General features: G+C 41.3%; 2 protein-coding genes across 6 annotated transcripts in view; one reads left to right on the forward strand and one right to left on the reverse strand.

Annotated features, from left to right (window-relative positions):
• Positions 1-13,771, reverse strand: part of FBXO36 (F-box protein 36) — a 278,670-nt gene that overhangs the window by 165,033 nt on the left and 99,866 nt on the right. The gene's annotated exons all lie outside the window — the stretch shown is intronic.
• Positions 1-13,771, forward strand: part of TRIP12 (thyroid hormone receptor interactor 12) — a 151,988-nt gene that overhangs the window by 93,820 nt on the left and 44,397 nt on the right. For all 5 annotated transcript variants that reach the window (XM_048865307.2, XM_048865310.2, XM_048865311.2 and 2 more), the window contains 11 exons: positions 283-351; positions 451-616; positions 5,740-5,857; positions 6,007-6,163; positions 7,071-7,224; positions 7,906-8,134; positions 8,961-9,079; positions 10,272-10,479; positions 11,602-11,702; positions 11,957-12,131; positions 12,731-12,872. In XM_048865307.2, coding sequence (XP_048721264.1) covers positions 283-351; positions 451-616; positions 5,740-5,857; positions 6,007-6,163; positions 7,071-7,224; positions 7,906-8,134; positions 8,961-9,079; positions 10,272-10,479; positions 11,602-11,702; positions 11,957-12,131; positions 12,731-12,872 — 1,638 coding nt within the window. The remainder of the gene's footprint in view (positions 1-282; positions 352-450; positions 617-5,739; positions 5,858-6,006; positions 6,164-7,070; positions 7,225-7,905; positions 8,135-8,960; positions 9,080-10,271; positions 10,480-11,601; positions 11,703-11,956; positions 12,132-12,730; positions 12,873-13,771) is intronic.

Raw genomic sequence — 13,771 nt, forward strand, 5'->3', positions numbered from 1 at the left:
GAATATATTAAACTTGCATTTTGCGATCTAAAATGGAATAACTCTCAAGTTCAATTAATAGTCTTACAGGGCTGTGAGCCATACCAATATATCTGTTTGGGGAAGGTGATCTTGGCATAAAGAATTTGGGGGTTAGTTTATCACTTCCAGCTTGGAAGCTTCTAAAAGTAGGGTTTCGGTGATGGGTTTTCTAAGAGGAAGGGGACTTCATGCAGAATTCTATCTGATACAGGCTCTTGAATACCTTTCAATGTGAGGTTTTTTTTGTTTTTTTTTAAATAGGACAAAAAGTCAGTAGAAAGCACTTGTCTCTGTTTTGCACGGCTGGTGGACAACTTCCAACATGAGGAGGTATGTAGTTTCTCTTTTGTACTTTTTTTTAAAAGGTTTTAAATCCGTTAGAATTTTCTAAATTCTCTACTTTTCCTTTTTTTTTTTTTTTTCTTTAAGAATTTGCTTCAGCAGGTTGCCTCTAAGGATTTGCTCACAAATATTCAGCAACTCTTGGTAGTGACTCCTCCCATCCTGAGCTCAGGAATGTTCATCATGGTGGTGCGCATGTTTTCCTTAATGTGCTCCAATTGTCCTACGCTAGCAGTTCAACTTATGAAGCAAAGTAAGTGCATGTGTTCTTCCTGTACTTCCACTTTTTTTTTTTGTCATGGTACTTTTATTAGAACAGGAAGCATAGTGTCCATAAATGTTACTGACTTTATTAAACACTCCATAATCTATAATATACCACACTTGCCTATAGAAATATGTGGAATAAGGAAAAAGCAATAGTGACACAATATTTGTACTGGGATATAAAGTTTGGTTCACAGTTAAATTAGATGGAGAATTTAATTCTTTTTATCTTTGGCTTTCAGCTGTTGCTGGAGGTTTAAACTAGTTTTGAGTCAATGCTAGTTATTGAATCTAATTCCATCACAACATTACTACAAGTAATTGTTCCAACTACGTTTAGTGGGTGGAGAAAGTGCATTATAGAAGCACTGTTTTTAAGAAATACTGTGAAAGAACGTGGGTGTCATTGTGCTGTTGTCTGCAGTTCTGGCTTAGGACATTCTTTTCCATGTGCTGATTGGCTTTTATTCCAACTTCCCCCTCCCCTTTCTAACATCAGCCTCAGTACTCTGCATGCTCCCCTCCTTCCTTCTCTGTCCCTATCCCCATCTCCTCATCAGTCTTCCCTCTCTTACATTCTTCCTGTTTAGATAAACCCCCTGTAAATTTTTTACTTTTTTTTTTTTAAAAAAGACACTTGCAAACAGTCACTGTATGTTTTATATCCCTTTCCCTACCCTTTGCCTTCTACTAAGGGTATGTCTACACTTCGAAATTAGGTCGATATTATAGAAGTGAGTTTTTAGCAATCAATTTTATACAGTCGATTATGTCCACATTAAGTCGGCGGTTTGTCCTCACTACCGTGGCTAGATCGATTTACTGAGCGGTACACTGTGGGTAGCTATCCCACAGTTCCTGTCGTCTACGCCACCTATTGGAATTCTGGGTTAAGCTCCCAATGCCTGATGGGGCAAAAACATTGTCGCGGTGGTTTTGGGTACATCGTCAGTCGCCTCTCCCTCCGTGACAGCAACAGCAGACAATCGTTTCGCACCTTTTTTCTGCTGAGACACCATACCACGTCAAGCATACAGCCTACTCAGCTCAGCTCACCGACCCCACCGCTGTTGTGTCCTGGGTGCTGCTGGCAGCAGACGGTGCTGTAGGACTGCTAGCCGTCGTCATACACGGCTTACGCTGCAGCTCTGCTCTGCTGCTATTGTCTCAATAGCAAATTTCTCCATGTTATCTGTCATGGGCTCCCAGGTATGTGTGTTCTTCCTTGGGAAACGTGCGCGGTGCTATCCATTGTCCTCCACCACTTCCGCTGCAACTCTGCTCTCCTACAGACACCATACCACGGCAAGCATGGAGCCCGCTCAGATCACCGCGGTAGTTATGAGCATTGTAAACACCTCATGCATTATCCAGCAGTATGTGCAGAACCTGCAAAAGCAGGCAAAGAGGTGACGGCAGAGCGGTGATGAGAGTGATGAGGACATGGACAGAGACTTCTCTCAAAGTACGGGCCCCAGCAATTTGGACATTCTGGTGGCAATGGGGCAGGCTCATGCCATGGAATACAGATTCTGGGCCTGGAAAACAAGCACAGACTGGTGGAACTACATAGTGTTGCAGGTCTGGGATGATTCCCAGTGGCTGCGAAACATCGGCATGCATAAGGGCACTTTCATGGAACTTTGTGACGTGCTTTCCCCTGCCCTGAAGCACAAGAATACCAAGATGAGAGCAGCCCTCACAGTTCACAAGCGAGTGGCATTAGCCCTCTGGAAGCTTGCAATGCCAAAAAGCTACCAGTCAGTCGGGAATCAGTTTGGAGTAGGCAAATCTGCTGTGGGGGCTGCTGTGATCCAAGTAGCCAATGCAATTGTTGACGTTCTGTTATCAAGGGTAGTGACTCTGGGAAATGTGCAGGTCATAGTGGATGGCTTTGCTGCAAAGGGATTCCCTAACTGTGCTGGGGTGATGGACAGAACGCATATCCCTGTCTTGGGACCGGGCCACCTTGACAGCCAGTAAGTAAACCGCAAGGGGTACTTTTCAGTGGTGCTGCAAGCACTGGTGGATCACAAGGGACGTTTCACCAACATCAACGTGGGATGGCCGGGAAAGGTGCATGATGCTCGCATCTTCAGGAACTCAGGTCTGTTTTGAACAGCTGCAGGAAGGGATGTACTTCCCAGACCTGAAAATAACTGTTGGGGATGTTGAAATGCCTATAGTTATCCTTGGGGACCCAGCCTACCACTTAATACCATGGCTCATGAAGCCGTACACAAGCACCCTGGACAGTAGTAAGGCGCGGTTCAACTATAGGCTGAGCAAGTGCAGAATGGTGGTAGAATGTGCCTGTGGGCATTTAAAAGCGCGCTGGCGCTGTTTGTTGACTCGGTTAGACCTCAGGGAAACCAGTGTTCCCATTGTTGCTGCTTGCTGTGTGCTCCACAATGTCTATGAGAGTAAGGGGGAGACGTTTATGGCGGGGTGGGAGGTTGAGGCAAATCGCCTGGCTGCTGATTACATGCAGCCAGACACCAGGGTGATTAGAAGAGCACAGCAGGGCGCGCTGCATATCAGAGAATCTTTGAAAACCGGTTTCATGACTGACCAGGCTATGGTGTGACAGTTCTGTTTGTTTCTCCTTGATGAAAACCCGCCCCCTGGGTTCACTCTACTTCCCTGTAAGCCAACCAACCTCTCTCCTTCGATCACTGCTTTCAGAGGCAATAAAGTCATTATTGTTTCAAAATCATGTATTCTTTATTAATTATCACACAAATAGGGGGAATAACTGCCAAGGTAGCCTGGGAGGGGTGGGGGAGAAGGGAAGCACCGGGTGGGGTGGTGGATGAAGGGAGGAGGGAAGGACAAGGCCACACTGCACTTAAAAACTTCTTGAATGCCAGCCTTCTGTTGCTTGGGCAGTCCTCTGGGGTGGCGTGGTTGGGTGCCCAGAGCCTCCCCCAGCCCTGCGTTCTTGGCCGTCTGGGTGAGCAAAGCTATGGAAATGGGGAGGAGGGCGGGCAGTTACACAGGGGCTGCAGGGGCGGTCTGTGCTCATGCTGCCTTTCCTGCAGCTCCACCAGACACCGGAGCATATCAGTTTGATTCCCCCAGTAGAATCAGCATCGCATCCTTCCTCCTCTCATCATGCTCCCGCAACCTCTCATCTTGCTCGTCCCTCCTGTCCTTGCATTCATTTTCTGCTTTCCTGGACTCTGCCATTGTTTGTCTCCATGCATTCTGCTGAGCTCTTTCAGTGCGGGAGGACGGCATGAGCTCAGAACATTTCATCATGAGTGCATTTTTTTTTTCCGCCTTATCTGCAGTAGACTCTGGAACGGAGATGATAGGGGGAGCATTGAAACATTTGTAGCTGCGGGAGGAAAAAAAGGGAGAGTAACTTTTAAAGAGACACATTTTAGAGAACAATGAGTAGACTCTTTCACGGTGAATCAAACTGTTAACGTTACCTAGCACATGTGCTGTCGGTAAAAGGTCGCATTTTGCCTCTTGTATTGAGGGCCTGCCGGTTTGGTGTGAGAGATCACACACGCAGGGCCAGGCAACAGAATTTGGCTTGCAGGCAGCCATGGTAAGCCACAGTCTTTCGGCTTCTTCAACCTTCATAACATGTGGGAATGGTTTCAGACAGCAGCATTCTTCTTTCCCATATCAAGCACCCATTGGGTTGGCCATTTAAAAGGAGGGCCTGCGGTTTTTGGGTTAATGTGCAGCACAAACCCAACTAAACCCCCCCAGCCTTCTCCCATTCTCTGGGATGATCACTTCACCCCTCCTCCCACCACGTGACTACTATCAGGGAAGATCCCTGCCAGCCAAACATGAACAGCTCAGTGTGAATGGCCCACACACACACACCATGTGACTAAATGCGGGGATGATTTCTTTTCAGCCACAGGCAAACAGCCCAGCAGGAATGGCCACCTCTGAATGTCCCCTTTAATGTCCCTGTAGGATTTCTGCACCATCCCCAGACATATTAAGACTTTTCCAGTAGCTGTACTGGCCGCGAATGCATCCCAAGTCTTCAGGGCAAATTAATCATTAAACACGCTTGCTTTTAAACCATATATTATATTTACAAAGGTACACTCACCAGGGGTGCCTTCTCCGGCTTCATGGTCCGGGAGCCTGCCTTGGGAGGGTTGGGAGGGGATTGGCTCCATGGTGATAAACAGTTCCTGGTTGTCAGGGGGAATGATTTCCTGCTTGCCTGTTGTGCGCTCTCCTCCTCCTCCTCCTCATCTTCCTTGTCCCCAAAATCCTCATCCCTGTTGCGTGAGACTCCCCCTTGCAGGTGTCCACGGACAGGGGTGAGGTAGTGGTAGGGGCCTCCCTAGAATTGCATGCAGCTCATCATAGACGCGGCCTGGCTGGTGCTCTGACCCGGAGCGGCCATTTGCCTCTTTAGTTTTTTGGTAGGCTTGCCTGAGCTCCTTAATTTTCACACGGAACTACTGCGGGTCCCTGTTGTAGCCTCTGTCCATCATGCCCTTGGAGATTTTTTCCAAATATATTGGCATTTTGTCTTTTGGAACGGAGTTCTGATAGCACAGATTATCTCCCCATACAGTGATCAGATCCAGTACCTCCTGTTCGGTCCGTGCTCCATGCTGGAGCTCTTTTGCGATTCTGGGACTCCATGGTCACCTCTGCTGATGAGCTCGCCATGCTGTCCAAACAGGAAATGAAATTCAAAAGTTACTGGACCTTTTCCTGTGTACCTAGCTAGCGCATCTGAGTTGAAAGCGCTGTCCAGAGCAGTCACAATGGAGCACTCTGGGATAGCTCCTGGAGGCCAATACCGTCAAATCGTGTCCACACTACCCCAAATTCGACCCAGCGATGTCTATTTCATCACTAATCACCTCATCATGGAGGAGTACAGAAATCGATTTTAAGAGCCCTTTAAGTCAACAAAAATGGCTTTGTTGTGTGGACGGGTGCAGGGTTAAATCGATCTAATGCTGTTAAATTCAACCTAAACTCGTAGTGTAGACTGGGGCTTAGACTGTAAACCCTTTAGGCCAGGAACTGTCTATTCTGTGCAGTGTCTGTCACATTAAGGCACTATCCTCTGACTCCGGGACAATACTGTACTATAAAACAATTGTTTTAAAGATATTGCAGAAACACTTCACTTCCTTCTTTGTGGAGCCTCAAATGGGAGTTGTCAAGAACAAATTGATCTTGTTCCACGAAGTCCTCAAGAACTTTATGAGCTTACTTCTCTTATATGGTAAGTCTTTTACACAATCTTATTTTTCAAGTTTTGTTGACATACTAATTTCATGATTACTGAAATGAAGGCTAATAGTTTTCAAACTATTAATGCTGGTACATAAAAAAAATTAGTGTTACCAAAAGTTGATTTGATGTTCTTTTCAGTGAACTGATGCCTTGCCTGCCTAAAGAAGGAATCTTTGCTGTTGATACTATGCTAAAGAAAGGAAATGCACAAAACACAGATGGGGCAATTTGGCAGTGGCGAGATGACAGGGGTCTGTGGCATCCCTACAACAGGATTGATAGCCGGATAATTGAGGTAGTATTTCAAGCATACATTTGAAGTATGTGCTTTGGTGTACGGGTTTGAATGTTGCTTCACTTCTCCATCCTTGTTCTAAAACTCTACATTGGCTAACATAAGTGCCAGCCTTATCACAGCTTCATACTTGAAATGTGAAACTAAATGCTTGATAATGCAGTATTTCTCTATTCCTTCAAAACTGGGTGAATTATTAAACATCTAGTGAGCTACTTGTATTATATGTTCATCAGAACCTTGCACTTTTGCACCTGTGATCTTAAGAGCGGTCTTACCCTGGGAATATCTCTTAACCTTGCTGTCCACAGAGCAGTCAGAGTACTCAAATTTTTCACTTCGGCTGGACCTAAAGGCCTCAACTGAGACCCTTATTTTGTACAGAGAGCTATTTAGTATACCCAAGGGTGGTGCAGACAGTGCCTTTTAGGATTTTGAGGTTGAGGCACCCAAGCTCTCAATTTTCATTTGCCTTGGGATATGAATCCTGGGGTTGGATACAAATAAACTTTATCCAGAATGCACAAGGACATGATCAAATCATTGCAGAGTCTCAAAAGTTATCTCATCCCGACTGCTAACTACTGTTTATGGGAGTCATAGTTCCTTTATGGAGCAAGGGCAAGTAGGATGATAAACCCTCATTTTTATATGGAAAAGTGCCTTCACTTCACTTCAAAGACTGTTTTCTGAAAGTTTTCTAACATGTTTATGTATCTGTCAGACAGAATTTCTAAGCAAGCTATCATTCAGCACACTGTAAAATGGAACATAGCACTCTAAACTTGTTTAAAATTAAAAAAAAGTTTCCCATTCCTTGTGGGACATGAGGTTATTTATAACATGGCCTCCTTACTTGTCAGTATTTCTATTTTTAAATTGCTTCATTTTGTGTTTTTGTTCTCAGGCAGCTCATCAGGTTGGGGAGGATGAGATAAGTCTGTCTACCCTGGGACGTGTTTATACTATTGACTTCAATTCTATGCAGCAAATCAATGAAGACACTGGAACAGCACGTGCAATTCAGAGAAAACCTAACCCCTTAGCCAATAGTAATACCAGTAAGTACTGCTTTTGAGTTATCCTGCATCTCTGGCTGTCTCTTATTTATACTATATTGCTCAGTGTGCTGTTTCTCAGCTAATCAGAATTGTCTGTTTTTGAATTTGGAACTCGAAACTTTATTTTGATTACTTGAGTCAAGGCTACATTTAAGCCAGAGGTGAATTATTGACTAAAATGTCTTAAGTAAATCACAATATTAATTCCATGAACTGGAAGTAGTTCCAGAAATTTTTTTATCAGCTGCTGTGGGTAAGTTGGCAAACTTGAGGTTGGAATAGATTATTCTGCCCTGCCACTTTCTGGAGTATATACCATTTTCTTAGTGTGGGTAGTCTTGTATGAGGATAGTAAACTTTCTTTAAACCTCTAAATTCTGAAGACTTGCTTTGTTTTACTCCTTTACCTCAAAAATTTATTGAGAAAGATCTGAGAAAGAAATATTGATGTGAACTCCAACAGTATCTTTCAAGAGTAGAATACTATGATGGATACCTTCTTATAAATGTTAGTTCCACCAAAAGTGTAATGTATCTTTAAAAACAACTTTATTCTCTTGTCTTGAATTTAAATAGAGATTAAATTTACCACTTCAGTTTAAAAAAACAAAGGCAAATGCCAGAGTGAAAGTGAAGTGAACTGCACAGTGACTCAGGTGTCCAATCTGTGTTCTTTTATAGGTGGACATTCAGAATTAAAGAAGGATGATGCTCGAGCACAGCTAATGAAAGAAGACCCAGAATTGGCTAAATCCTTTATTAAAACATTGTTTGGTGTTCTTTATGAAGTGTACAGCTCTTCCGCTGGACCTGCTGTTAGACACAAGTGCCTTAGAGCAATTCTTAGGATAATATATTTTGCTGACGCTGAACTTCTGAAGGATGTACTGAAAAATCATGCCGTTTCAAGGTGGGTTTCTTTGTGCTTGTGAACGAACCTTTTAAAAAAAGTTGGAAGAAAAAAAGTGCTTGGGCATTAACCTTATTTCTCAAAAGTGCTGAGATGAGAACAAAGCAGTTCACATTGACCTGTGGGTGTTCAGCACTTCTGAAAATCAAACTCTGCCTAAATGTGCTTTTAGGAGCCCAACTGTAAGCAGTTTATTAAACATCTCAACCAAAGAATCCCTATGGATAGATGCTAGTTACTGATTATTATATAGTCAAATAGTGATGTCAAGCACTTCCTTAGTTTCTAAAACTAAAATATTGAGCCAGCTTACTTACAAATTTAGGGACACATTAACTCTAGTATTCTGATGGTGCAAACTGTAAAAGAGGACCCTTATAGCAGAAGATGTATAAACTGTGTTGGTGGTAGCACAAAGCAGCCCCAACGTGGTACCCTAGGAATGTGTTTAGGGACCAGAGCAGCCTAATATGTGAGGGAGGCAATGCACTGAATTAGCAGCTCTTCCTGGAAATTAAACTTCTTCAGGGACCACTTCCTGCCTGTGGTATAAATCTTTTCTAATTCCCACCACTGCCAACATGCATGCATGTATGCACATGCCTGATTAAGCATAGGGATATAGCTGGTTAAGGGAATGTAAGTTATACCACCCTTTCCATCAGCTTTTTTAATATTTCTATGTAAAAATAAAAGGTGTGATACAGGGGTTTGCATTTGACTTTTCTACTAACTATATATTTAGAGGCTCTAACTTAATAAATAAGGTTTATTTTCAAAAGCTTTGAGAAATCAAACTTTTTAAAGCAAACGTTTTCTGTTTTAGTCATATTGCCTCCATGTTGTCAAGTCAAGACCTTAAGATAGTAGTTGGAGCCCTTCAGATGGCAGAGATCTTAATGCAAAAATTACCTGACATTTTTAGTGTTTACTTCAGAAGAGAAGGTAAATGTACTCTTTTTCATTATTTATTTACTCTTAATCTGAGGTAATAAGCAAAATTCTAATGTATGTTTCTTAGACAGATGAATTGAGAGCTTATGCTATTAAACTGTAAATTAGACCTCTACCATGTGCAGGAAATGGAGGTTACTATAAAAATAATATAAAGGGAAATCATGAACATATTTTTCTTTAGCCATATGACTGGGGAGAAGGTAATCAACCTTTTCTTGGTGTTAAATGCTTGTTTTTCTGAAAGTGCTAAAATTAACTTGAAAAAGACTTATTTGAAGCAAGCAGACTTATTTTTAGACTTTAAGAATACTTGTTGAAATTACATTGACTATGCTTTATTTGGTTATACCAAGTAATCATGTCTTTAAAAAGTCTGGATTTCCTGCCAATCCTGATGGTCTCTGCCATTCCTATTATATTTTGATACTGTTTTTCTTTTTGGATATCATAACTAGTACAGGTTTCAGAGTAACAGCCGTGTTAGTCTGTATTCGCAAAAAGAAAAGGAGTACTTGTGGCACCTTAGAGACTAACCAATTTATTTGAGCATAAGCTTCCGTGAGCTACAGCTCACTTCATCGGATGCATACTGTGGAAAGTGTAGAAGATCTTATTATATACACACAAAGCATGAAAAAATACCTCCTCCTACCCTGCTGAATTGGAATTCATTTGCAAATTGGATACAATTAACTTAGGCTACCTTGCATAATGACTAAGCCACTCCCAGTCTCTATTCAAGCCTATTTCTCCTTGTTTTTTCCTACACCCCCCCTCCTCCCCCAGATGTTCTTGTTAAACCCTGGATTTGTGCTGGAAATGGCCCACCTTGATTATCATACACATTGTAAGGAGAGTGGTCACTTTGGATAAGCTATTACCAGCAGGAGAGTGGGGTGGGAGGAGGTATTGTTTCATGCTTTGTGTGTATATAATAAGATCTTCTACACTTTCCACAGTATGCATCCGATGAAGTGAGCTGTATTGGTTAGTCTCTAAGGTGCCACAAGTACTCCTTTTCTTATAACTAGTACAATAACCATATATTTTCTATGAAGTTTAAGGGATACTTTCAAAATACTGTTGAATACAATCATTGGGTGAGGGGGTGCATATCAATATTTGCAAGAGTTGCATGTCTAAAGATTAGCATAAACACTTAGTTTTTAACTTTGGAAAGGGGTGATGCATCAAGTGAAAAATCTAGCAGAATCTGAGGCTTTGCTGACGAGCCCACCAAAAGCATGCACTAATGGATCAGGAACTCTGGGTACCACTACAACAATAAGCACTGGGACAGCCACCTCTGCCAGTAATGCAACTGCAGATTTGGGGTCTCCCAGCTTACAACACAGCCGGGAAGACTCTCTGGATCTGAGTCCACAGGGGTAAGTGTTCAATTTGTGTGTGTGTGTGTTTGAAAAAGGGCGTGATTCTGAGAGACAGCAATGACCCATAACTCTGAGTGCGATGGTAGTTGTGTTGCTCAGAATCATTAAAGATCAGGCTGAAAGCTATTAATATTTTATGAACCCCTAAGGCAAGAACACTACACTGCTTTGTGATTATAGTCGGTAGTTAAGTAAACATCACACTGTGATCAGCAACACAATCAAAATTTTAAATCTTAGATTTATTTTTGTTCACATAACACATAATTTTTCATGATTAGATAATCAAGATCTCCTATTACCTGTGTATAGACAAAAGTAATATTCACTCAAGTTTCCTGTATTATTTTACCAACACTTCAAAAATCCTGGAAAAAGTGTTCTAGTGATTGACTTTGACTTTGGCTGCTGCAGAAACAATGCACTTCAATTTAGTACTTCCATTAAGGAAGTAAAATTTCATAATGTTCAAGTTGTTGTTTGTCAATTTTCTTTGTGTATTAAATGTGATTTAGCTACCTAATCTTGTTGTAAAGAGATGCAGCACACCCTAGCATTGCATAGTTAAGAGACCAGAAGATGCTGAAATCATGAGGGCTGCAGTCTCATTCTGTGGACAGTGTTGACCAGCTCTAAAGGAATGGTCGGTGCCATGTGTGGTACCTTTTTGAAGGTGGTTAGGAGGGAAAGAAACACAAGAAAGGGAATCCTTGTGAAAACACTTGCTTTTATACTTGGTGAAACTTGTAAATGTCTGATGGCAATAAACTATTTTGTTTCCATTAATTTATTTTATTTAATTTTTAATATTAGAGGTTTAAATACGTTGGCACATTAAAATAGGAAAGGTGACTTAAGTCAGCCTGTTGTCTTAAGTCATAATGCCACCAAATAGACTTGGAAGTGCAATGTTTAAGTTCTTAGTCATTCAGAAACTGGGAATATTGATCCCAAATTAAGTGAATGGTAAGCTGCCATTCTGTGTGTGCCCAAAGATAGCAGTTAGATGTTTCATAGTTACATAATACTGAGATTTGGGTGGCTTTTTTTTTTTTTAAAGCACATCCCAATGAAGTATAAAGTAGATGTAATATGCTGCTTATTTTTAACTTTTGACAGCCGACTAAGTGATGTTTTAAAGAGAAAACGACTGCCAAAACGTGGGCCCAGAAGGCCAAAGTATTCACCTCCAAGAGATGATGACAAAGTAGACAATCAAGGTAAATTAGTTTTAGAATAGACTGCAAAATAGTCCGTGAAGACTATTAGATAAATGAAAAGACACGCATTGTGCCTACTAATCACTTTTTAAAAACACAGCAATCTCTCAAATATTTAATGTATACTAAATACTTCTGATAGTATACCAGAGGATTCTTGGAAACTTGGGTGTATCAATGTATTTTTTGTTTTTGTTTTTTTTAATTTTAATTCTATCCCATTCCTTTTCTCTCACTCTCCCTTCCCCCCCAAGCTAAAAGCCCTACAACTACTCAGTCTCCTAAATCTTCCTTCTTGGCAAGCTTGAATCCTAAAACTTGGGGGAGATTAAGCACACAGTCCAATAGCAACAACATTGAACCAGCACGCACAGCAGGAGTCAGTGGTCTTGCAAGGGCTGCCTCAAAGGACACCATATCCAACAACAGGTAATGTAATACATTCTGTTCTAGGAAGTAAAATTCTGTTCAGTAAGGATTAAATCAAACTACTTTAAAACAGGGTTACTTGATGCCCTGAATTTCAGTAATTAGCCTCTTTGGTCAAACGCTGAGAGCAAGCAATGGAGTCCAGCGTGGGAGAGGAAAAAAATAAGACAGGGGAAGAGAATCTAGGGGGAAAAGTTGAGAGGTAGAGGAGAAGGCGAGGGAAAGGAAGCAGAGTAGAAATTGAAAGAGAATAGGTAGGAAAAAGGAATGCCTGGTGAGTGGAAAATTTAGACCTGGCGGGGAAAGAACTGTGATTATGGAGAAAATGGAAGCCATGGGAGAGCTTTCTAGCACCCCACTGGTTTGGCCTGGAGAGAAGGAGCATTTTATTGTGGTCCGAGATCGCATACATGGGAACTGATGATGCTCCCCATCTTCCAAGTATTACTTGCTTATCTGAAAACTTGTTCTGCTCGCTTGCGCGCGCGCGCTCTGTGTGTGTGTGTGTGTGTGTGTGTGTGTGTGTGTACACACACTTAGTGTGCAAATGTTAAATGTGGCATGCATTGATCAGCTTGTTCTTGTATACTTTCTTGCAGAGAGAAAATTAAGGGTTGGATTAAGGAACAAGCCCATAAATTTGTGGAGCGTTATTTTAACTCTGAGAACATGGATGGAAGCAATCCTGCACTAAATGTATTACAGAGACTTTGCACTGCAACTGAACAACTCAACCTCCAGGTTAGAAATGGAAACTTGATTTGGAAGGAGTTTTGGAGGCAATGAAAATGATTAAGTGGGAAAAGAATAGCTATGCTTATAAGGAAGTACTTATTAGTTTCTCTAGATAGTGTCTCAAACACCATCCTAGTTATGCTATCCAAGAGCCACCACCTTGTAACAAAGGAGTTTTAGTATGCAATTAAAGTTGCAGCAGTACTATTTGAGAAACTTAAATGTATCATACCAGCATGTAAAAACCTTACTTTTGTATAAGTTCTTCAGTGACTTAACTTTCTTTTCCAATTCTTATTTTTTCCCCATTAGTGATTTTTCAAATAGCACTTTTTCAGTTATTAAAATTCCTATAATTAAATGGCTGTAAAGCACTATTACATTTCTCTCAGATCAATTTTGTTGAAAATCTCACAGTAGAATCTGTAGCTTGATTAGGACTTCAGAGGGATGAGTGCGAAAGCTTAGCATTTTCTTGACGAGGTAGTAGTACTCATTCATCCTGGCCAAATTTAGGATCCACTCAGAAATTAGATTCTAGTTTTAGAACAAAACAATTCCCTTGCTTTATATGTCTTGTATTTGTCTCCTCGACAGCCCTAAAAGCAAGGCAGCTGTTACAGTTGAGATTCTTGTTGGAAAGTATGGCACAGGCTTCAAGTTAATTTAAAATACACACACACTTAAACTGGAAACCGTGATCTAAACAGCCTGGTGCGGGAAAACGTTATGGAATGCAGAACATTAAATATCTTACCTTTTTGTATTTTGCAAAACACACAACAGCACCTTGTGTAACTTTTGTATTAGTGGCTCCTTTTCTAAATGGGACAAACTGCAATATTGTTACAAGTAACATCTAAGATTTCTCACTGCAATTATAGAAATTACTTTCCTGTGTTTTC

Source organism: Caretta caretta, chromosome 9 (genome assembly GCF_965140235.1).
Source record: "Caretta caretta isolate rCarCar2 chromosome 9, rCarCar1.hap1, whole genome shotgun sequence".
In the NCBI taxonomy this organism is placed as follows: Eukaryota; Metazoa; Chordata; order Testudines; family Cheloniidae; genus Caretta; species Caretta caretta.